This window comes from Pseudophryne corroboree, chromosome 5 (genome assembly GCF_028390025.1).
Source record: "Pseudophryne corroboree isolate aPseCor3 chromosome 5, aPseCor3.hap2, whole genome shotgun sequence".
NCBI lineage: Eukaryota > Metazoa > Chordata > Amphibia > Anura > Myobatrachidae > Pseudophryne > Pseudophryne corroboree.
Window position 1 is genome coordinate 663,284,358 of NC_086448.1, and position 25,618 is coordinate 663,309,975.

At 46.4% G+C, this 25,618-nt stretch overlaps 1 protein-coding gene across 9 annotated transcripts in view; it reads right to left on the reverse strand.

Annotated features, from left to right (window-relative positions):
* ST18 (ST18 C2H2C-type zinc finger transcription factor) overlaps positions 1 to 25,618 on the reverse strand; it is a 340,135-nt gene that overhangs the window by 62,545 nt on the left and 251,972 nt on the right. For all 9 annotated transcript variants that reach the window (XR_010177857.1, XR_010177858.1, XM_063923709.1 and 6 more), the window contains 2 exons: positions 13,131 to 13,246; positions 1,387 to 1,449 (listed from right to left, as the gene is read on the reverse strand). Coding sequence is in view for 7 of the 9 variants with exons in the window: in XM_063923709.1 (XP_063779779.1) it covers positions 1,387 to 1,449; positions 13,131 to 13,246 (179 nt within the window). In the remaining 2 variants the exon portion in view is untranslated. The remainder of the gene's footprint in view (positions 1 to 1,386; positions 1,450 to 13,130; positions 13,247 to 25,618) is intronic.

Genomic DNA, 25,618 nt, shown 5'->3' on the forward strand with positions numbered 1-25,618 from the left:
TTAAAGTAGTGTTAAAAATAAAATAAAACAACTGACATGTTTTAGATTTTAATTTTAGTGCTACAAATGAAATGAAACCACTGATGTGACTGCTAGTTATGTACAGTATGTAGAGGAATCTGCTCTATGGGCAGAAAAAAAGGCCTGATTCATACAGTATATGTAAGGAATCGCACAGCTGCAAGGAAGCACCTGTGCAATTCCATCTAATTAAAATACAAAGGAGCAGGAGGTACCTATAAGAGATACCATGTTTGTAGGCACCGGGCAGCCTGCGGAAGCGGAAGCTTACTCAGACTGGCCGTTGGATCTGGACACCTGGATCCAGGAAGTCAGACGATGCAGAACCTGGACCTATCACGCCTTCAAAACGAAGGAACCACATGACCCCATTTTGAAGAACGGTGCCAGGTTCGATGGCCGCTCCGTTCCCCCTCCTAAACGCCACAGCATGACAGTCATGCTGCAGCTGACAGTGGGCTGTGAGCGACATCGCAAGACCCATTCTGCATGGGTATAGTATGGTATGCTGGCGGCCGTGCTCCCGTCGGCCAGCATACCGGCGCTAGAATCTCGACCGCTGGCATACCAACAGCTGGGCGAGTGCAAATAAACCCCTTGCGGGTACAGTGGCGCGCTACAAGCGCCACGCTATCCATTCTCCCTCCAGGGGCGTCGTGGACCCCCAAGAGGGAGAAAAGGTGTCAGTATGCCGGGTGTTGGGATTCCGGCGCCGGTATACTGTGCGCCGGGATCCCAACAGCCGGCAAAATGAAGACCACCCTTCTGCACATGCACGGACTCCCAAACATAGGGGCAGATGTATTTACCCGGAGAAGGCATAAGGAAGTTAAAAACTAGTGATAAGTGAAAGGTGAAATGCACCAACCAATCAGCTCCAATATGTAAATTAACAGTTAGGAGCTGATTGGCTGGTGTATTTATTACCTTGCACTTATCACTGGTTTATCACTGCCTTCTCCAGGATAATACATCTGCCCCATAGTATTTGTATGCAAACCATCGAGTTTGCGTACAAATATGAATTAGGCCCAGTGTCATTGCTTTCTCGCACAGCTCAAACAAAGAAATTAAAATTCAGGTTTGTAATATCTGTAAAGCTGAAACAATCTGCAAACTTGCTTTCCTTGTGTGAGGCGTGGCTCATTGGGATTCATGATAAAGGTAGCACAAACAAAACGTTACAATGCAATGTACAGTATGCTCCATGGAAGACATATAGGAGATCTAATTTATACTTTTGGAGCTGTTACAGTATACTATACCATACTATTTGTAAGCATTTAATGCTTCTAAAGGGGAAAAGTAAAAAGTAGATCTGAGAATAAGCCCAGAATATGACCATGACTTCCTGTGCTTACGTACCTCCGATGTGAAGCATAGTTTCCTGTCACATGACCACTGCCATCACATCCCGGAGTTGGACAACTGCACAACAAAACAATGAATTCAAAACATATAAAAATATATTGAATCACTGCAAAAAATGGTTATTGTTCTCTAACGCAGGGGTGTAGCCAGCACTTTGTGGTTCCCATAGCAACATTTTGAAGAGGCCCCTGTCCCAATGCTTCTAATGAGACTCCTCTGTTAATTTGATGCCTAATAATAGATCATTTTCTGAACCATAGTAGTACCTTAGTTTAATTTCTGAACCATAGTAGTGCCTTGGTTTATTTTATGAACCATAGTTGGGCCCTAGTATTATGTCATATTGCAGGGCTGCCAATACATACTATTTAACACAGTAACCCCAATTCACATTATGCCATACAGTGTCCCCAGTTCATATTATGCCACATTGCAGTGCCCCAGCTCATATTATGTAACATTATAATGCCCTCCAGTTCATTTTATACCACATTACATGAACAGGTCCAACTAGATATATTGTAGGACTCAGGGCAAAAGGGCCCATATACTGTATACCACCCAAAGTTTAAAAATGTATATAACCCATGTATTTTTGGCAGGAAAGGTTGGCCCGGGAAGGTGGACTCTGGGTACCATGGCAGCTGCACTCCCTGCACCTATAGTACCTATGCCCTTGCTTTAATGTGATAATTGTCACAGTTATCTAGAAATCATTTTGTGCTTGTTGACATTGTTTATCTTAGGTATTCATGAATTTTAGCAATGTGTGGACATAATTTCATAATGAAGAAGCATGTATGACACTGTAGGAGCATCACTACTTTGCCCTTTTGGGTGACCCTGTTTTTTCTGAACTCTGGCCCTGATTCAGAGGTGGACACAGTCACAAGCAAACAGACAATGTTTTAAGTCTGTGCGTGCGTCTGAGTCTCGCAGTGCATGCATCCAGTGGCGGAAATTGTAAGTGGTGGGCCCAGGTGTAAAAATATTTATTTTGGTTTCCCTCCTCTGATCCACCACAAGTTCATAATATGCCACCTGCCAGTGGGTGACAGAGAGAGGCAGAGGATGACAAGGAAAGGGTGACAGGAGTGCAATAACACAGGCCTGGCTTCTGATTCTGAAGGCATGCAAGCGTACATCAAAATATGCTAGGAGCGAAACAGAGAGACCCACTCTAGGGTACAGATGTCCATGTACTGGCAGAAGCAGTGTGACCCGGGGATGCCGCTCATGCGGTGTTGTTTAATGCAACAATGCACTTTTGCTCTTGCTGTAAGATTTAAAAAAAAAGGATATTCCATGGACGTTTTAATATATACTGATCAGCTGAAGGAGTTAAAGTCTAAAAAAGGGAAGGACAGTATTTTGATTTAAACCTCTATGTCACATAGCAATTGGTTTGCAGGATTTTATGTATCTGCTGTGTGCTCTCTCGAGACCCGCCCTGAAGAACATATGAATGTGATCAGATATCTGCTCAGTCATAGTTTACAGCGCAATTCTAGGGGATATTTTTGGAGAGATTACAATTAAGAATTTTGTCATAAGCAGGATGGCTTTCTCTGAATGTAAGGACGAGGAGGTGTGGCTTCAGGTCATGCATCCTCCGTGTGTATTATCAGTATGTCAGAATCGGGACAGTTGGGAGGTATGAGGATGTCTGGTGAGATCACACAGACAGAGCAGTACATATGTATTTAGCATATAGTATTGTTATGGTGTGCAAAGAACTATATATATGTATATATATATTTATATATATATATATATATATATATATATATATATATAACTTGGATTGTGCTATAGGAGACATCTCACTGGAATATTCATTTATAGAGGTCATATTCAGGACCCAGTACAGGATCACATACCAACAGATGTAACACAGAGGTACAGTATGAGTTTGACATTTAAATTAATTAAAAGGAGAGTTGGCAAAACAAGCATGAAAATATTCACTTCAGTTTGGTGGTCAAAGGATGTTTCCAAGCACAAAAGGACAATAAAATCTGGTAGTGTGGTGGTGTAGGCTGAATTTGTTCAACGTTTGTGCAGATTACTTGATTGCATAAGAGCTAAATTTATTATAGGTTGAGTATCCCATATCCAAATATTCCGAAAGACGGAATATTCCGAAATACGGACTTTTTTGAGTGAGAGTGAGATAGTGAAACCTTTGTTTTTTGATGGCTCAATGTACACAAACTTTGTTTAATACACAAAGTTATTAAAAATATTGTATTAAATGAGCTTCAAGCTGCGTGTATAAGGTGTATATGAAACATAAATGAATTGTGTGAATGTAGATACACTTTGTTTAATGCACAAAAGTTACAAAACATATTGGCTAAAATGACCTTCAGGCCGTGTGTATAAGGTGTATATGTAACATAAATACATTCTGTGCTTAGACTTGGGTCCCATCACCATGACATCTCATTATGGTATGCAATTATTCCAAAATACGTAAAAATCCGATATCCAAAATACCTCTGGTCCCAAGCATTTTGGATAAGGGATACTCAACCTGTATAAACTTGTATAACAGTTAATATTCGTAATGCATCTGTATGTTTCACAGTGCCCTCTTAAAAACTGAAGTTGCATTCATTTATGTGCTAAAATGTTATTTCTATTATGGAAATGTATAGGTTGTTCACTACATTTTGATTTGGAGTGATTACTGCTACAAATTCCGGAAAAAAAAGTTATGCAAATTTACTGTATGTACAACCTGTTGCAGAATACAATACTTCCGTTTCACCAGTAGATGGCGATAAACAGCAAGCAGAATAAAGATGTGTTTATGTAACAATAAATGATCACTGTTGCTGTAATGTATATTGAACGCAATTAGAAAATATTCCAAAACACAAGTTGTTAGAAGAAAAACAGCATATGAACATTAGAGAGAGTATCCTGGGACTTTCTCTCTCTCTCTCTCTCTCTCTCTATATATATATACAGTATATATAAATATATATATATATATATATATATATATATATATAGACATATATACGTGTCCAAAATGTGTGTTTGGCTTTGGAAAAGGGGGCACGGCTTAGCGGGATGCCACGATCATAAGCCATGCCTCCCCATTTTAATGACGGAACTGTCTCACAAAAATTGGAACCATTGGGCCTTATGTCTTATATATATATATATATATATATATCCTATATAATAGCCCAGCTCATTGGGTTAGTGGTAGGTCTATCACACCCAGTCCACAGCTGATTGGGCAAGAAACTCCCTCCCACACAGGTTACATCCAATGGGAGGCTCTGCCCTTTGCCTGCTGTGTTTTCACAGAGCAGGATTAGCAATGGGACTGATGGAGCTGCAGCTCCAGCCCCACACCCAGGCCCGGCGCTACCCGCTCAGCGAAGGGATGCAGTGCAGGGAGGCGCTGGGACGGAGAGGCGCTCCCCCTGCTCTGCATTCCTTCCCTGCTGCGCCGTCCTGTCCCCCGTGCTGCTGCTGTGCCTGTCACTGTATGACAGGCACTGGCTGCGGCACCTGCAGCATGAAAATCCTCCCCCCACCTGTGTGACAGGACAGCGCTGTGCACGGTACCGAAGGGGGCGGAGCTAAGCGGACCGGAAAGGGGGCGGGGCTAAACGGACCAGAAGGGGCGGAGCTACACGGACCAGGCTGCTGTAGTGTAGGGAGACTGGCTTAGGTAAGTGAAGTGTGAGAGGGAAATGTGTGTGTGGTATGTCTGTGTGCGTTTATGTGTGCTTTAAGGACGCTACTACTACAGGGGGGGGGCATTACGTGTAACGACGCTACTAATGGGGGCCATTGCGTGTAACGACGCTACTACTGGGGGGTCATTACGTATAAGGACGATACTACTACTTGGGGGCATTATGTATAGGACGCTACTATTACTGGGGGGGCATTACGTATAACAATACTACTACTGGGGGAGGGCATTACGTATAAGGATGCTACTACTGGGGGGACATTATGTATAAGGACGGTACTACTACTGGGGGCGCATTACGTGTAAGGACGCTACTACTACTGGGGGTGTACTACGTATAAGGACGCTACTACAACTGGGGGGGGCATTACGTATAAGGACGCTATTACTACTAGGGGGAATTACGTATAAGGACGCTTCTACTACTGGGGGTGCACTATGTATAAGGATGCTGCTACTACTACTGGAGGGGGCATTATGTATAAGGATGCTACTACTGCTGGGGGGGCATTACGCATAAGGATGCTACTACTACTGGGGGTGCATTACGTATAAGGACGCTACTACAACTGGAGGGGGCATTACGTATAAGGACGCTACTACTACTAGGGGGAATTACGTATAAGGACGCTACTACTACTGGGGGTGCATTACGTATAAGGACGCTACTACTACTGGGGTGCATTATGTATAAGGATGCTACTACTACTGGGGGGGCATTATGTATAAGGATGCTACTACTACTGGGGGGGCATTATGCATAAGGATGCTACTACTACTGGGGGGGCATTATGCATAAGGATGCTACTACTACTGGGGGGGCATTATGTATAAGGATGCTACTACTACTGGTGGGGCATTATGTATAAGGATGCTACTACTACTGGGGGGCATTATGTATAAGGATGCTACTACTACTGGGGGGCATTATGCATAAGGATGCTACTACTACTGGGGGGGCATTATGCATAAGGATGCTACTACTACTGGGGGTGCACTATGTATAAGGACGCTACTACTACTGGGGGGCATTACATATAAGGACGCTACTACTACGGGTGGGGCATTACGTATAAGATGAATAAGATTGTGCTACATTGTGGCGTAATTTTGAATGGGGGTACTATTGTGTGGCTATGCCCCTTACTTGTGAGACTACACCCCTTTTCCCGGCGCGCGCCAAAGGAATATGGGAGGGCGCAAATTTATAGTTTGCAGGGGGGCGCCGAACACCCTAGCACCGGCCCTGCCCACACCCCAAAATAGTCCCACTGCATCTGCAGCAGCACACACTCCAACAATTTACACATAAACATTGATACACATTCAAAAAGGGGGCGTGGCCACGGGTACAGCCGTGTGGCCACGCCCTTTTTCCTATACTTTCAATGGAAGCTTGGAGAGTCAATAATCGGTACAGACCATAAAACAAAGGGACTGTACCTGCCAAAAAGGTGCAGCTGGAGGGTATGCCACTGCATCTGCAGCAAGTCTCTGCGCTGCAGATAGGGGGAAAAAAACCTTTTACTGCGGCGTCCTAAGTCCTGCTGCCAGTCTGCCAGCCCCCTCCGGCATCAACAATCTCCACTCCCTAGCCGCACCGCAGGTGGAACAAAAGCTACTGCGGCCACTGGCATAGATGTGTATGGAAGCGGCGCAGTGGAAGGCTTTTATAGCCCTCCCAGCACCGCATACTCTCTGAGCCCCGGAGCCTCCTCTGTGTGTAATGTCACAGAAGTGCCTCCCCGCCACAGCCGCGCCCAGATCCCCAGAGGCCCTGACTCCGCAACACAGCACCTGGGCTGCCGGCCTGGGAGCCCCGAGATGGCTAATGTAACGGATAGAGTGGGTGATATCGCGGAGGGTAATGTCTGGACGCTGAATCAATGTAAAAGGTGACAGTGCTGCGCAGTGCAGTGGGTGTGCAGTCTGGGCCGGCGCTAGGGTGTTCGGCGCCCCCCTGCAAACTATAAATTGGCAACCTTGCATACTTTACAAAGGCACAGCGCACAGGGGGTAGTAGAGACACTTACTCATGTAACGCCCCCTGTACCAGAGACGCTTACACATGTAATGCCCCCTGTACCAGTGACGCTTACACATGTAACGCCCCCCTGTACCAGTGACCATACACAAGTAACACCCCCTGTAGCAGTGATGCTTACACACGTAATGCCCCCTGTACCAGTGCCGCTTACACATGTAACCCCCCCTGTACCAGTGACGCTTACACACGTAACGCCCCCTGTAGCAGTGACGCTTACACACGTAACACCCTCTGTACCAGTGCCGCTTAGACACGTAACGCCCTCTGTACCAGTGACACTTAGACACGTAACGCCCCTGTATCTGTGCCGCTTAGACATGTAACGGCCCCTGTACCAGTGATGCTTACACACGTAACGCCCCCCTGTACCAGTGATGCTTACACACGTAACGCCCCCTGTACCAGTGCCGCTTACACATGTAACGCCCCCCTGTACCAGTGACGCTTACACAAGTAACGCCCCCTCTAGCAGTGACGCTTACACAAGTAACGCCCCCTGTACCAGTGACGCTTACACACGTAACGCCCCCTGTACCAGTGATGCTTACACACGTAACGCCCCCCTGTACCAGTGACGCTTACACACGTAATGCCCCCCTGTAACAGTGACGCCTACACACGTAACGCCCCCCTGTACCAGTGACGCTTACACACGTAACGCCCCCTGTAGCAGTGACGCTTAAACACGTAACGCCCCCCGTAGCAGTGACGCTTACACACGTAACACCCTCTCTACCAGTGACGCTTAGACACGCAATGCCCTCTGTACCAGTGACGCTTAGACACGTAACGCCCCTGTATCTGTGTCACTTAGACACGTAACACCCCCTGTACCAGTGCCGCTTAGACACGTAATGCCCCAGTACCAGTGATGCGTACACACATAACGCCCCCTAAACTACAGCTCCCAGCATCTCTTAGCGCCAAAGCATTCTGGCCCTTAGGGCTGCTGGGAGCTGTAGTTTACTGAGTGCATCTTCTTCCCTGTAATGTGGCGCGTTGGGACACCGGCGCTAACAATAGTGACTGGCTGCTGTGCGAGTCTCTGGGAGAGCCACTGCAAAAGGGAGGACAGCAGCTTAGCTGCTGACAGCAGTAGAAGCAGGATAAGCATTACCCGCCCCTCCCTCACTCACAGTACCTCCAGGGCCCCATCCGCGGCACCCTCACACACCCCTTCCAGTACCCGTGGTAGGTCCGGACCCCCTCCCCCACCCGCAGCAACCCGCACCCGCCCCTCCCCCCGCATTCACCCCACCGCCACCTGGGGCTCCCCCGCGACTGCTCCTCCCCCACCCTCGGTGGCTCCAGACCCCCACCTGCGGCACCACCGCACCAGCCCCTCCCCCACCTGCAGCACCACCGCAAACGCCCCTCCCTCCCGCAGCACGCCCGGATCCCATTCACATCTTCCCCACACCCGCCACTCCCCCAACCAAAGCACCTACTAGGTGATTCATCAGGCCCTGTGTGCGCTGTTCACACCATTGCAAGGGGCTTCGACCCCTTAACCATTGCACGCCCTTTGTCCGTGCAATATTTAACCACTCACACAATTATGATTGGAGGTATTACTCCATATAATAAAAATATTGCATGCCACAAGGGTGTGCAAGGGCTAAGGGGACGTAGCCCCTTATGATGGTGCGAAGAGCACCCATAGGGTGCGATGAATCACCTAGTGTATATATATATATATATATATACAGTTGTGCTCATAAGTTTACATTCCCTAGCAGAATTTGTGATTTTCTGGCCATTTGTCAGAGAATATGAATGATAACTCACAAACTTTTCTTTCACTCATGGTCAGTGGTTGGGTGAAGCCATTTATTGTCAAACATCTGTGTTTACTCTTTTTAAATCATAATGACAACAGACAACAGCATTAAGGCCCATACACATTAGACGATGTCGCTCCGTGAGCGACATCGTCTAACGTTTCCCCCTCCCGGGCCGGCCGGTCGGCGGCCGCCTGTATGCACTGAGCGATATGACAGCTCATATCGCTCAGTGACGTCACGCCCCCGCCAGCCCTGCATGAAGGTCGTGGACGACAGTCCACATCCTTCATGCATGCCCTACCGACAGCGACGATCGTTGCCGACCCGCGGGGCCGCGCATCGGTCGTCGCTGGCGGCATACACACTTAACAATATAATGAGCGACGTCGCTCAAGGAGGGGAAAAATGAGCGACGTCGCTCATTATATCGTTAAGTGTGTATGGACTTTAACAGCTGTGCTGGTAACCCAATGCTGGTATAGTGGGTTCAACATATTCCCTGGTGACATCAGGAATGGTGTCCTCCTGACTGAGTACACTTCAGGCCCGTTACAGAGTCTTTTATTTCACTAACAAAATCTTACTTTGAAGTGTTTACTCAGTGACAGTTTACTATTTTTTTAAAGTAACATTGGTTTGTTGCAAACACATCTGTAAAGAATCCCTGTAATTCTTGTATGTTGTTCTGCATACTTACAAATCTCTGCATGTTCATGTTTGTTTGTATAGACCCCAGTTCCAGCAATAACAGCCTGTACCAAATTTGCAGGTGTGCTATTGACCCATCCAGGGGTTAAAGTGAGCCGGCTCACCTTACCCGATGTGTGCCCGATGCCGCAGGGAGATGCCGGGCGCCTGCTGAGATTGTGTTACCAGCGCGCGCCCGGCTCCCTCTCCACAGCAGAAGCCGGTGGCAGGAGCTCACTACAGAGCTCCAACTTCCGGCTCCCGGCTGTCAGTGTATGCTATGGGGGCCGGATGTACTAAAAGGAAAATGCGATTAAACCCCTGTATTGTTTTTTTTAACTTGCATTTTCGTATGTACTAACACTCGGTCGCCGTGTTTTAGCCCATGAGGGTATCGCCATCTTTGGATGCTGATACCCTATAGAAGCCCCCCGTCTGCGGCGCCCTCCGCCGCAGACACCTCCCCCTCGGCATAACTTCCTCCAGGAAGCCTGGACCCGGAAGGCAAAATCCTCCTCCCCTTATCAACACAGCCAGAGGTCCTTCCGGCTACAGGGAGGAGGTGCCAGGGTAAGCCTGCTGCCCGCTTTCCGGCAGGTGAGCAGGTGGAGAGCCCAGGGAGGTGACGGAGACCCCCTGAACATCACCTCACAGGTATCGCGGGGGGCCTCCGTCACCACATTGCAATGTTGATCGCATGTGTTAGGACATATGCAATCAACATTGCTGCGATTGGTGACGAGGGGTGGCGATGTATGTTAATACATCCCGCCCTGGGAGAGACATCATGACGGGGCACTACAACTGTGGGCAATGTATAAGGGGCGCTACTGCTGTGGGCATTATATGTATTACGGGGTGCTACTGCTGTGGGAATTATGTGTATTAGGGGTGCTACTACTGTGGGCTTTGTGTATAAGGGACACTAATGTGTGTCATAACATGAACAAGGGACACTACTATGTGGTGTAATGTGAATAAGATTGTGCTACTGTGTGGCATAATTTTAATTGGGGATACTATTGTGTGACCATGCCTCTTTCTTTTTGAGACCACACCACTTTTTTGGGGCGCAATACATTTATTGCATGGGCCCCAGGGGGAGGGGGGGGGGGGAGTTCCACCACCTCTCTAGGACCACTTTAAAAACTGCCTGTGTAATAGGGCTGGTGGAAGCTTCGATGGTGCAACCAATGGTGGTGTATAAAAGCATACCAATTGGTATCACAGCATGTACGGATGCTAAAAGTGGGCATCTCAGTCATTGTATATTCAGCTGCACAGATCTTCACCAGGGAAGGACTGGCATTGACATAAACACACAGATGCTCAGAGGTGGAACTACCATTGGTGCAGCAGGTGCATTGCACTGGGGCCTCTGATGACTAAGGGGCCCAATGCTGCCCAGACCAGCAATAAGTTATCCCCTGGCCCTACCCACAGCTCATTCTGAGCAATGTCGGATTACTGGCCCAATGTAGAGAGCAGGGGGGTGGGCCTGCTATCTATCTATGTCATACTGGCTTACCCTCCCGGTAGCTGCGGGAGACTCCCAATTTTTGGGGTAGTCCCCTGCAAACTTGGAAAAGTAAGTGGCTCCCCGCATCTCGCTTGCACCCTGCCGCTTCCTACTGAAGCGGGCAGGGTGAAGATAAAAAAAACTGAAAGCACAGCTTCAAGGTGGAGGGGGTGGGGCTCCACCCCCAGACCCATTGTTCCTGAACCTATTTATCCAGAAAAATAGTACTGCTTTTAACAGTGTCATTATGTCACCATGAGGAGGCGTCCTGATGACGCTCTGGGCGGCTCTGTATGCTGCAGTGTGCATGGCCCGATCACCATTTTGATGCTCCTGATGGATCTGCAACAGCTCCACTGGCTGCAAGGTGCCTTTCCAGCTACCCAGCAAGCCAATGCAGGTACCATGTGGCTCCGCCAGGGCCCTTGGCAGTGACACCACTCACACACTCCTAGTTACAGCCCTGATTCACCCTATCACTTCACTAGGAACCAATAATAAAATGTGACATAGGGTGCAGCCTATATATTCACCTCTGAAACATCACTTATGTATATTAACCCTAAAGCTTGTTTAGGTAGAACCAGTTTTAACCTATGCCTCATGCCACTGTGGGTTGCAGTTAAAATGCTGGCTGTCCGGATCCCGGCGTTCAGGATACCGATGCCGAAATCCCGACAGCAGGTAAAACTAACACGACACCCATATAGTGGGAATAGAACCTGTGGCAAGTGCAGCAAGAAACTGAGCCCACAGCATGGCGAGCGCAATAAGCCCACAAGGGGACTCTTAGCACTCGCCCTGCTGCTGGCATTCTGGCGAGCGGGATGCCGATGTCGGAATATTGACAGCCAGCATCCCGTCCACTGGTACAACATATATAATTCACCACTGTATATCAGTTGTTTGTAATATGAACCCATTAATGTACAGCTATGTTTAAATAATATAAAGAATTGATTTTAATACAGGTTGAGTATCCCTTATACAAAATGCTTGGGACCAGAAGTATTTTGGATATTGGATTTCTCCGTATTTTGGAATAATTGCATACCATAATGAGATATAATGGTGATGGGACCCAAGTCTAAGCACAGAATGCATTTATGTTTCATATACACTTTATACCCACAGCCTGAAAGTAATTTTAGCCAATATTTTTTAATAACTTTGTGTATTAAACAAAGTGTGTGTACATTCACACAATTCATTTATGTTTCATATACACCTTATACACACAGTCTGAAGGTCATTTAATACAATATTTTTAATAACAATGGGGGTCATTCCGAGTTGTTCGCTCGTTGTCGCTATACTGCGATTAGTCGCTTACTGCGCAAGCGCAAGGTTCGCAGAGCGCATGCACTTAGTTATTTTACACAAAAGTTAGGTATTTTACTCACGGAATAACGAGGATTTTTCTGGATCGTTCTGGTGATCGTAGTGTGATTGACAGGAAGTGGGTGTTTCTGGGCGGAAACTGGCTGTTTTATGGGAGTGTGCTAAAAAAACGCTGGCGTTTCTGGGAAAAACGTGGGAGTGTCTGAAGAAACGGGGTAGTGTCTGGCCGAACGCTGGGTGTGTTTGTGACGTCAAACCAGGAACGAAACTGACTGAACTGATCGCAATGTAGGAGTAAGTCTCGAGCTACTCAGAAACTGCTAAGAAATTTCTATTCGCAATTCTGCTAATCTTTCGTTCGCAATTCTGCTAAGCTAAGATACACTCCCAGAGGGCGGTGGCCTAGCATGTGCAATGCTGCTAAAAGCAGCTAGCGAGCGAACAACTCGGAATGAGGGCCATTGTGTATTAAACAAAGTTTGTGTACACTGAGCCATCAGAAAACAAAGGTTTCACTATCTCACTCTCACTCAAAGAAATCCGTATTTCGGAATATTCCGTATTTCGGAATATTTGGATATGGGATACTCAACCTGTAATAATAATAATAATACACAGTTCATCATGTTATATACTTACGTAATCAGTTCCTTTTTTATGTCTCTTGAATGGAACTTAGTTTTAGGGCTGGGCAAAGAGACATCTCCAGAGAATTTAGTTTCATCTGTGTTTTCTGAACAGCTACCATGGTCCATCTGAAAATACATTTTACATACAAATATGTTTATATTATATATGTGTCTTGTCTGTATGTGGGACATAATTGGCAGAATGAAAGTCAAACTAAAATATAAGTCAGAATCTATATTGTGGCCAATGATTTGTTCAGTTCATAGTGAACCACCAAAGCAACATTTGGGTCTGGGACTCCAGGTCGACAACAAAAAGGTCGACACACCTTAGGTCAACGTCAATTGGTCGACACACCTTAGGTCGACATGGACAAAATGTCGACATGGGCAAAAGGTCGACAGGTACAAGGTCGACATGAGTTTATGTTTTTTTGGTGTCGTTTTCTTCGTAGAGTGACCGGGAACCCCAATAAGTGCACCGCGTCCCTTGCATGGCTCGCTTCGCTCGCCATGCTTCGGTCATGGTGCCTTTGCTCCGCTTTGCTCAGCACAGATTACCGTTCCAATCGTAGTCCACGTGGATCGTTAAGTATGAAAAAGTTCCAAAAAAGAAAAAAATTGTGAAAAACTTATATCGACCTTTTTCCATGTCGACATTGTTCCTGTCGACCTTTTGTCTATGTCGACCTAAGGTGTGTCAACCAATTGGTGTCGACCTAAGGTGTGTCGACCTTTTTGTTGTCGACCTGGAGTCCAGATACCGCAACATTTATACTTAACTAACTTGCATTTTCCGTATGTTGCCTGGGTTCTTCCTGTGGGTAACAGTGGCAGAACTAGCCAACGGTGGACCCAGGTACGACAAAATGCTTTGGGCCCCCCTTCCTCATCCCATCCAAGTCCACCTCCTCACCCCTGGAGAGGATCTGGTGAGGGGGACCTGCTCAGGGCCAGGGAAATGGATACCTAGCAACAATGCCGTAACTAGACATTTTAATGCTGTGTGCAAGAAACGGCATCGGAGCTCCCCTCTATGTAAAACAGAGGCAGTGCGTGTCGTAGGCGTGCGGAAATATATAGGGGCGTGGCTTCATGCGGAAGGGGTGTTGCCACAAAATAATACCAATTCATATAACGGTGCACAGTAGTCTCCATTATTCAAATGACGCTGCACAGTAGCACCACTACATCAGGTAGAGCCCCTTTTACACTTTATGGCGGACAGCATCCCCTTTTTACACATTACAGCAGAGTCCACCTTTTACACATTACGGCAGACAGCGTCCCATTTTCACACATTATGGCAGACAGCGTCCCCTTTTTACACATTACAGCAGAGTCCACCTTCTACACATTATGGCAGACACCGTCCCCTTTTTTACACATTACGGAAGACAGCATCCCCTTTTTACACATTACGGCAGACAGCGTCCCCTTTTTACCCATTATGGCGGACAGCATTCCGTTTTTACACATTATGGCAGACAGCGTCCCCTTTTTACACATTACGGCAGACAGAGTCCCCTTTTTTACACATTACGGCAGACAGTCCCTCTTTTTACACATTACTGCAGACAGCGCCCCCTTTTTACACATTACGGCAGACAGCATCCCCCTTTTTACACATTTCAGCAGAGTCCCCTTTTTTACACATTACGGCAGACAGTCCCCCTTTTTACACATTACGACAGACAGCGTCCCCTTTTTACACATTATGGCAGACAGCGTCCCATTTTTACACATTACAGCAGACAGCGTCCCTATTTTACACATTACGGCAGACAGCATCCTGTTTTTACACATTACAGCAGGCAGCGTCCCCTTTTATGCATTACGGCAGACAGTGTCGCCTTTTCACACATTACGGCAGACAGTCCCCCTTTTTACACATTACGGCAGACAGTGTCCCCCTTTTTACACATTACGGCAGACAGCATTCCTTTTATGCATTACGGCAGACAGCGTCCCCTTTTTTAAACATTACAGCAGACAGTCCCCCTTTTTACACATTACGGCAGACAGCATCCCCCTTTTTACACATTACGGCAGACAGCGTCCCCTTTTTACACATTACAGCAGAGTCCACCTTCTACACATTATGGCAGACACCAACCCCTTTTTTACACATTACGGAAGACAGCGTCCCCTTTTTACACATTACGGTAGACAGCATCCCCTTTTTACACATTATGGCGGACAGCATTCCGTTTTTACACATTATGGCAGACAGCGTCCCCTTTTTACACATTACGGCAGACAGAGTCCCCTTTTTTACACATTACGGCAGACAGTCCCCCTTTTTACACATTACTGCAGACAGCGCCCCCTTTTAACACATTACGGCAGACAGCATCCCCTTTTTTACACATTACAGCAGAGTCCCCTTTCTTACATATTACGGCAGACAGTCCCCCTTTTTACACATTACGACAGACAGCGTTCCCTTTCTTACACATTACAGCAGACAGCGTCACCTTTTTACACATTACGGCAGACAGTCCCCCTTTTTACACATTACAACAGACAGCGTTCCCTTTCTTACACATTACGGCAGATAGCGTCCCCTTTTTACACATTATGGCAGACAGCGTCCCATTTTTACACATTACAGCAGACAGCGTCCCTTTTTTACACATTACGGCAGACAGCATCCTGTTTTTACACATTACTGCAGGCAGCGTCCCCTTTTATGCATTACGGCAGACAGTGTCGCCTTTTCACACATTACGGCAGACAGTCCCCCTTTTTACACATTACGGCAGACAGTGTCCCCCTTTTTACACATTACGGCAGACAGCGTCCCTTTTATGCATTACGTCAGACAGCGTCCACTTTTTTACACATTACAGCAGACAGTCCCCCTTTTTACACATTACGGCAGACAGCGTCCCCCTTTTTACACATTACGGCAGACAGCGTCCCCTTTTTCCATGTCGACATTGTTCCTGTCGACCTTTTGTCTATGTCGACCAATTGGTGACGACCTAAGGTGTGTCGACCTTTTTGTTGTCGACCTGGAGTCCAGATACTGCAACATTTATACTTAACTAACTTGCATTTTCCGTATGTTGCTCGGGTTCTTCCTTTGGGTGACAGTGGCGGAACTAGCCAACGGTGAACTCAGGTGCGACAAAATGCTTTAGGCCCCCCTTCCTCATCCCATCCAAGTCCACCTCCTCACCCCTGGAGAGGATCTGGTGAGGGGGACCTGCTCAGGGCCAGGGAAATGGATACCTAGCAACAATGCCGTAACTAGACATTTTAATGCTGTGTGCAAGAAATGGCATCGGAGCTCCCCTCTATGTAAAACAGGGGTAGTGCGTGTCGTAGACATGCGCAAAAAATATAGGGGCGTGGCTTCATGGGGTAGGGGTGTTGCCACAAAATAATACCAATTCATAAAACGGTGCACAGTAGTCTCCATTATTCAAATGACGCCGCACAGTAGCACCACTACATCAGGTAGAGCCCCTTTTACACATTATGGCGGACAGTATCCCCTTTTTACACATTACAGCAGAGTCCACCTTTTACACATTACGGCAGACAGCGTCCCATTTTTACACATTATGGCAGACAGCGTCCCCTTTTTACACATTACAGCAGAGTCCACCTTCTACACATTATGGCAGACACCGTCCCCTTTTTTACACATTACGGAAGACAGCGTCCCCTTTTTACACATTACGGCAGACAGCGTCCCCTTTTTACCCATTATGGCGGACAGCATTCCGTTTTTACACATTATGGCAGACAGCGTCCCCTTTTTACACATTACGGCAGACAGAGTACCCTTTTTTACACATTACGGCAGACAGTCCCCCTTTTTACACATTACTGCAGACAGCGCCCCCTTTTTACACATTACGGCAGACAGCATCCCCTTTTTTACACATTACAGCAGAGTCCCCTTTTTTACACATTACGGCAGACAGTCCCCCTTTTTACACATTACGACAGACAGCGTTCCCTTTCTTACACATTACGGCAGATAGCGTCCCCTTTTTACACATTATGGCAGACAGCGTCCCATTTTTACACATTGCAGCAGACAGCATCCCTTTTTTACACATTACGGCAGACAGCATCCTGTTTTTACACATTACAGCAGGCAGCGTCCCCTTTTATGCATTACGGCAGACAGTGTCGCCTTTTCACACATTACGGCAGACAGTCCCCCTTTTTACACATTACGGCAGACAGTGTCCCCCTTTTTACACATTAAGGCAGACAGCGTCCCTTTTATGCATTACGGCAGACAGCGTTCCCTTTTTTACACATTACAGCAGACAGTCCCCCTTTTTACACATTACGGCAGACAGCATCCCCCTTTTTACACATTACGGCAGACAGCGTCCCCTTTTTACACATTACAGCAGAGTCCACCTTCTACACATTATGGCAGACACGGTCCCCTTTTTTACACATTACGGCAGACAGCGTCCCTTTTTTTACACATAACGGCAGATATCGTCCCCTTTTTACACATTATGGAAGACAAGTGCATCCCAGCATTCACAGTGACGGAGGACAGCCTATGTGGAAGGAGAGGGACAGTTGCAGTAGTACCTTCACCAATTACAGTGCGCTGCTGCTGCTCCCTCCTACACCTCCCTCCTCCTCCTTCCCCCCGCGGCCGCTGCGTCCCTGCTGCTCCTCTCCACGGCGGGCGGCGATGGCCCGCAGCACAAAGCGGCATGTAATGCGTCAGTTTGACTCATTACATGTCGCGCTGGCTTTGGGCCCCTTGACAGTGGTGGGCCCCAGTGCAAGGCACCGCTTGCACTGGCGGTAGTTCCGCCACTGGTGGGTAATGTGGAGTAGCTTAATCCGCACAGAAAAAATAGATCTTGTGTAGAGAAAAACAAATGCTTTCCATTATCTTATGATAGGATTCAACTAGCCGCAAGCAGCTGCTGGAATGGCTTGAAGAGAATTTGTGGTATATGGATCTGCTCACAGTCTATGGAGGACAGCCTACCGTAATTGAGATTAAGAGGACATAACCATGCACCCCATAATAACACGACCACACCCCTCAGTGTCAATACTCCTCATTTCCCAGGGCCACCCAATGGACCTGATTCAGATGTGATTGGAGTTGCTATCATTGCTGCTTCCTTGAATGCTCTGTATGGTAATGCAGCAGGAGGGGTCTATTACAAGCAGATGCCTCCTGCTGTAGTATCTATCTGACCTGCGTCCTAGGATCTCTCACTGTTGGACAGCTTGTATAACTCATGATGCTATGCATGCTACCTATTGCAGAGGCCAGGAAATTTCTGTGCAACCACAAAGATCCCTTGCCTCTACCATCACCATAGACAGCAGCCTCACTCCTCTGTTTGGAGAAATGGAATACAGTGCTGCCCCCTCCCTTCCCCCAAAAAGCATCAGACTGTCATTCACTAATAGTCTGATGCCAGACCGCAAGCTGCTATATGTAGCAGGACCCATTTGCGCATGCGCAGAACAGGTCCTTTGGTATTCGGTATTTTGCGCATCCCGTCGCACCTCCAACCACATCTGAATAACCCCCAATTTCTTGGCTGCACTGTAGGGTGCTACTGTTTGTGACTTTTTATTCTCTGCAATAGGAGTGAGAATTAGTTTGTCCACTCAGCATAGTATATTACACCCTTATTTCTGAGTGTTTATGCTGCTTTAGCAATAAGGTTCATGGTTATATTACTGCACTATTTATATATGCATATATTTGTAGCCAGTACCCCAGGACCTGCCAGACATTCTCATAATGCTGTCTAAACTCTATAAGTGAGCAATTTGGATACATTTATACAACTGATATCACACTGTTCCAATGATATACATGCGTACAGCCTGTAGTAGTAAAGATACTGATTCCTACTGTATATCAAATACTCAAAATTGTAGATTGATATTAGGGCTATTTTTAGGATGGTTTGTGGATATTTAGTGCTAATCAATTCAATCTCACTTGCACAAATATGGATAAGGAGCTTACATAAGAAACAGGAAGCAGCAGACTTGTCCACGGACAAGTATGGGAGTTATGCCATAACAATTCTTACATGGCAGACACAATCTAAAAATACCTAAGTTGAATCAATTCTCTCTTACAAATACAAAAATAAAGAATAATGCATCTGCTAACTTCATAACCAAAATCTAACTCTTGAAAAATTTCTTAACACCAGAGTGATGGCTCTCAGATGTGACCTGCCAAAGGCTTTGTATTGTAATTGATCTGTCAAAGCAAAGTTGGGAGCCCAGCGGTGTCAGATTTTCTGTGACCCCCCCCCCCACCCCCCCTGCTGAGCTACATCAGGGCAAACTGGCTGTATAGACTAATCCTTCCAATTGTCCACAGACCCTCTTGGATCCAGCTGTAGTAGTATTGGATTTTTTTGAGCCAGCCAGGGAGCAGCAGAAGCAATAGGACTACCAAGGATGTGATAAGACTGAAGAAGGTCATGCTATAAGTATAGGTGAGGTATAGATTAGCTGAAAGGGAAAGGAATATACTAAATTATATGTAAAAATATACTAAAAATATATGTAAAGTTTCAGAAACCTGTGAGATAAAAAAAGTAAGTTGAAATACAGTAATGGTGAAGACTATGTCTTGACGGGATGTAGTCAGACAATTAAAAGGTTGTCATTGACATGATTTCAACATGATCATAAGGTGAACATATAAAATGTAGACACAGTCAAAATAAAACATACCTGTAGCAAATTAAAATGTGGACTGTCAAAATGTCAACAGGTCAAAACATAAACACAGTCAAAATGTCGACAGACAAAATGTTAACATGCAAAATATAGACAGTCAAAATATTGACGTACAAAATGATGTCTACACAGATAATAGCAAAAAAAAATGTTGATTGCAGTTTGCAAAGATTGATCCATGTCTGATTTGTCCACAGAAATGTCCCCATCAAGATATGTGTAGAAAAGTGTTAGACGCCTGCAGCTGTGTAACTACACATGCCAGTAAAGCCTGTACACAGATGCTGGCATGGGTAGTGCCACAGCAGCCAGGGGCGTAACCAGAACTTAGTGGGCCCCATAGCAACATTTTGAAGGATACCATGTCCCAATGCTTTTAGAAAGACATTTCCGTGCAGCAGTTGTTAATGTTATGCCCCATAGTAGTGTCCTAGATCATTTTCTGAACCATAGTAGTGCCCTAGTTCACATTATGTCACATTGTAGGGCTGCCAGTACCAGAGGCGTAACTTTTGCGCTGCCGCCGAGCCATCCTCCTGCTCTTTACCAGCTCTTCCTGCTGGGAGTGTGACTGCTCCCTGCTCTGATCAACCTGCTGTCTGTCGCCTCAACCCACTGGCTCCCAGTTCCCAGAAGATAAGGGAAGGGGGGAGAGGTGGCACTTTGATAGTATTAGAACAGAGAGGAAGAGACACACCTAGTGACATAGAAGAGGAAGGAATGGGGTTTAGAGACACTGAGAGATATAGAAGGGTAGGAGAGAGAGACACAGAGAGACATAGAAGGGGGGGAGACATGGAGAGACAGAGAAAGGGGGAGAGAGACACTGAGAGACATAGAAGGGATAGAGAGAGACACTGAGAGACATAAAAGGAAGGGAGGTACAAACTGAGAGACATACTGTAGAATGTGATGGTGTGCTGAGACACGGCACAGGGCGTAGATGATGGTGTGCTGAGAGATGACACAAAGGGGAGGTTATGGTTTGCTGAGAAACATTGCAGGGGGAGGTGATGGTGTGCTGAGAGATGACACGGGGAGGTGATGGTGTGCTGAGAGATGACACAGGGGGTAGGTGATGATGTGCTGATAAACGATGCAAGGGGGAGGTGATGTGCTGAGACATGATGGTGGGGTAATGAATGGTGTGCTGAGAGACGTTGCAGGGGGTAGGTGATGGTGTGACTGAGAGAGGATACGAGGGGGAGATGATGGTGTGGCTGAGAGATGCAGAGGGGAGATGGTGTGGCTGAGAGATGCAAGGGGGAGATGGTGTGGCTGAGAGATGCAGGGGGCAGGATGTGACACAGGGGAAAGGATGTAAGAATGGTTGAACCCCTGTTGTATGATGCTGACCTTGTTAATATTCCTACACAAACAGGCATCTTCTGGACGATGTGATCTTCTACATGAATAGTGAATAACGACTGAAGACACCATCTGCCTTAGAAGATACATTTCTTCAGAGGTTCCACAATGTAAGAAACCATTATACAGTTAAGGTGCATGTGAAATTGAAAAGAATGTTCCAGTGTGACGTGAAACTGGTGTGTCATGTTGGCACGACCCATTTTTAGTGATCATTCCCCTCCTGGTGTGTGACCATGCCCCTTTTTCACGGCGCGCACCTAATCTACATTATATATATATATAGATTTTTTTTTTTTGGGGGGGGGGGCACCATTCTTAATCTTGCCCTGGGCTCCAAAAACCCTAATTATGCACCTGGCCAGTACACATTATGCAACATAGTTAAACCAATTCACATTATGCCATATAGTATCTCCAGGTCATATTATGCCACTTTACAGTGACCCCAGTTCATATTGTGACACACTATAGTTTCCCCACTTTGTATTGTGCCATAGTACAGTGCCCCAGTTCATATTATGCAACATTATTATGTCTTTTGTACCACATTACATTGAGCAGGTCCAGGTGTGTAACCAGATTTATTGTATACCATAAGACAAAAGTTTGTAAGGGCCCTTATGTACCACCCAATAGTGAAACATTTATATAACACATGTTTCTGTGACAGGGAAGGTGGCCCCTCTCAGCTCTGGGCACCTGTTTTCCAGACAGGGCTGTGGGCGGAGACACTGCAGAAGCGAGCTGTGTGTGCAAAGAGCAGGTTGTGAGGAGGTGAGCTCTAGCTGCATAGAGTTTTACATGGGGAGTTTCCCTGCTGGCTTCCCCGGGTGGGATGGATCTCCCAGGGGGAGAGAGCTCCCTGAATATGGACTGCATCCAGAGCACTGAAAGTGCTACGACAGTACACTCTGGAGCCATAGCAAAAGGCAGCCAGCCAGTTGCAGAAGTGGCCAGTTGTTCCATTAATGCGGACTCCCCCAAACTGCAGGGGGGTGCTCCTCTGAGTGAAGGTGTAACTCAGGGTGGAGTGGCAGCAGCTGTTGCCAGCCTGACTGTTAGTGAAGCGGGGGGGGTCCCGGCCTTTGGACGCTGGGGAGAATGTGCCGGCATCTCCGGGAGATACAGAGGATTAGGAGGAGATGGAGACGTATGAAAATTACACTATTAAAGAACTGCAGCGTGAAAGCCTGTCTCTGAACAATAAAATTGCAAGTAAAAAGAAGAAGCGAAACTCATGCTATAAATGGGAGCGGACAATTTTGAAAGAAGAGCTTCTTGTGCTAACATCTGCCCTTGAAAGGGTTAAAGCTCAACTGGCAGTGAAGCGGTTACAGGAGAAAAACAAAGCAAAAAGTGACTTACCTGTTGTTTCCTGTGAGTCTGTTGTTAAAGATAATCAAGAAATGGAGGTCTGTCAATCGGACAAAGTTCTGTTGCGGAGGTACCAGTGGCTGCGGAGATTGGGGCTGGGGAGGCGTCTCTCCAAGATTCAGCAGTAATGCAGGCAGGAAAGGGTGCACAGGATGCTGAGGTGGCAGGTGCAGCAGTAATTGCTGCTGAACTTGCTGGGCCAACGCCCCTGCTGTGTGAACCTTCTACTGCTGGTGCAGCAGCTGAAAGTGAAGGTCTGGAAGTGGAGCGTTCTGACTTCCAGCTAAGGATGGATATTATTGGCGCGGAAATTTTGTTGGCGGCAAGGGTGGAAAAGAGCACTGAGGCAGGTACCTCTGGGGCGACTTTGGGTGCAGGTAGTTGTTCGACACCAAATGGCAAACCAGGGGTTAATGCCCAAGAAGTGCAGTCTCTGTCTTCCACAGGTACAGAACAGCAGCACCAGCGAACAGCACAAGGAATGCCAATTTTGCATAAGAATAAACTGTCATCCGGTGAACAACAGATCGTTGAGACTGTATATGGACAGATGCTGGTACCGGAAAGAGCTCAATTGGCAGCTCAGTTATTGCATAAAGAGCAAGTAAGATTGAATCAGGGGTCTGGGGAAGGTAATGCAATATCTGTACCATTGAATGATGTCAATAAGCAGCCAGTCCCAGGTACTATTTCCTATGCTAACATGGTTAATGCTAAGCCAGGTAAAAGTGCTAATATTTTCCAATCAAATGTGGGATCAGGTCAGGTGGGGAAGAGGAGAAATTTAATTCAGTTTAAATGGCTGGGAAAAGGTGAATCACCTTCCAAAGAAGTTTTCCTGCAAATGATCTTTAGTTTGGGGTTCCATGCAACTGACCTATACGCCTGTATCCATCCAGTAAAAACTGCAGATTTCGATCTGAGTTTTATTTCATATCAGGGGCTTCAAGCTTTTTGGATAAAATGGCAGGCGTATAGGTCATCTAAGCCATATGATGCATATAAGGCAATGCTGGTTACAAAACAGGATAAGGTGAAGGTGAATATTTTGGTGAGGAATGAATCCATTCCTGTGCAAGATATTAAATACTGGCTAACAAGGTTTTGTGATGTGGAGTCAGATTTGATAAAGGTTGGCTTTACCATGGGAGTGTGGGGAGGAGCGTGGGCTGCAATGGTCAAATTAAGGAATACAGACAGGGGATTTGCACATATTCCTTCTCCTGCCTATATTGGTAGAGATCGTATACAATGTTTTTACCAGGGGCAACCAAGAACATGTTTCCGCTGTGGGAACTTCCGCCACTTAAGTAGCGATTGTACTGTGACTAAATGTACTTTATGTTGTAAACTGGGACATACTTCTAAGGAATGTAATAATGTTACATGTAATCTGTGCGGGAAGGAGGGTGACCCCTACAGCAGATGCCCCTGGGCAGAACACAGTATGGAGGAGGATGTGCCAACTGGGGGAAAGAAAGACGGTCAGAATCAGGCATTTCAGTGGGTAGCAGGCAAGGAAGCAGCGGGTCAGGAGGGAAATCAGAAGACTGTGAATAAGGAGGTAACATCTGTTATGGTAGTGGAAAATCCTACAGTAGTGGATAAAAATTATTCCTTTCAAGAAGTAAAGAAAATTAGTAAGAAAAAGAGAAAGGGAGAGGAAGCACAAGTGAGTTTAAGTAACCGGTTTGACATTTTAACTTCAGATGAGGAGAATGAAGAGGAAATTATTAGAAATGGGGGAGAGCCCATTTTAGTTCCCAAGGTGAACAGACGCAGAGCAAGGAAAGTGGTAGTAAGCCCTAAGGTAGGTGTGGTGCAGGGCAAAAAGAGTAAGAAAAAGAAAAAGAATATTAGAAAGAGACAGGCAGCGGAAATAGAATCTGATGTGGAAATCCAGTACAGTCTGGAATGGGACCCAGTTGGCACAGAGCTGGTTAAAGAAAGTGTGGAAAGTATGGGGGAAGAAAGTGACCTAAGTGATGTGGAATTAAGTGGTGGTGGGAAAAATTTAGAATCATCTGGGTCAGTAATAGGTCCAAGTATTCCACTGGAAGATAAGGTACTGGGTGATCAGTGCCTTGAAATTAAGTCTGCTTGTGAACCACCAGACCCAGGACCCCCTCCTAGTGAGGACTCTGGGAAAATGGTGGTTAAGAAGGGTAGCGTCACTTCCAAGAAGGTGACTAGTCAGAATGCTGGATCTTCTAGGAGGGTCTCAAAAAGGTTTGTAAAGGAAAAGTGAGCAGGGCCCTGCTTCTATAACCCAAAGAAACATGGATCCCCAACCCATACGATGCGCCACCATTAATGTGGCTTCCGTAGTTTCTGAGCGAGCTCGTTATATGGCCTTTGATTTTTTCAATACAGTTGAGATTGATTTTTTGTTTTTGCAAGAGTCCAGAATTAGTAAGTTGGACATCCTCCACAAGGCGAAAAGGGAGTGGAGGCATGGGCCTTCCTACTGGTCTCTTGCGGCCGAGCTGTACAGTGGGGTGGCAGTGCTTTTTACTGGTATGGTAACCGTGCACAGGGTTATAGAACTACAGGCAGGTAGATGTATGATTTTAGATGTCAACCTAAGGGGACATGACCTGAAGCTCATTAATATCTATGGGCCACAGTCAAAGTGGGACAGGAAATGTCTCTTCAGGGAGATAAAACCGTTCCTTTTTACGGCTCAGCAGATTGTCTTTGGTGGTGATTTCAACACCATTATTAGGCCAAAAGACAGGGGAGGTTCAAAGACAGCCCTGGGCTATGACTCTTTTTTTTTAGTTAGTATGATTAGACAGGCAGGTTTGGTGGATGTGCACATTCACCATTCTCCAGACCTCACAGGTTACACTTTCTTTAGTGGTAGTGGTAGTCATAGATCTAGGATAGATAGGTTTTTTGTTAAAGAGACCTCAAAAACTTTGCCTCCAGAGGTAAAGCCAGTAGAGTTCTCTGATCACGTTTTTCACTCTGTCATTTTGAATGCTTCAGTAGCTGCTCAGAAGGGGCGGGCCTATGGTGACTGAATTCTGA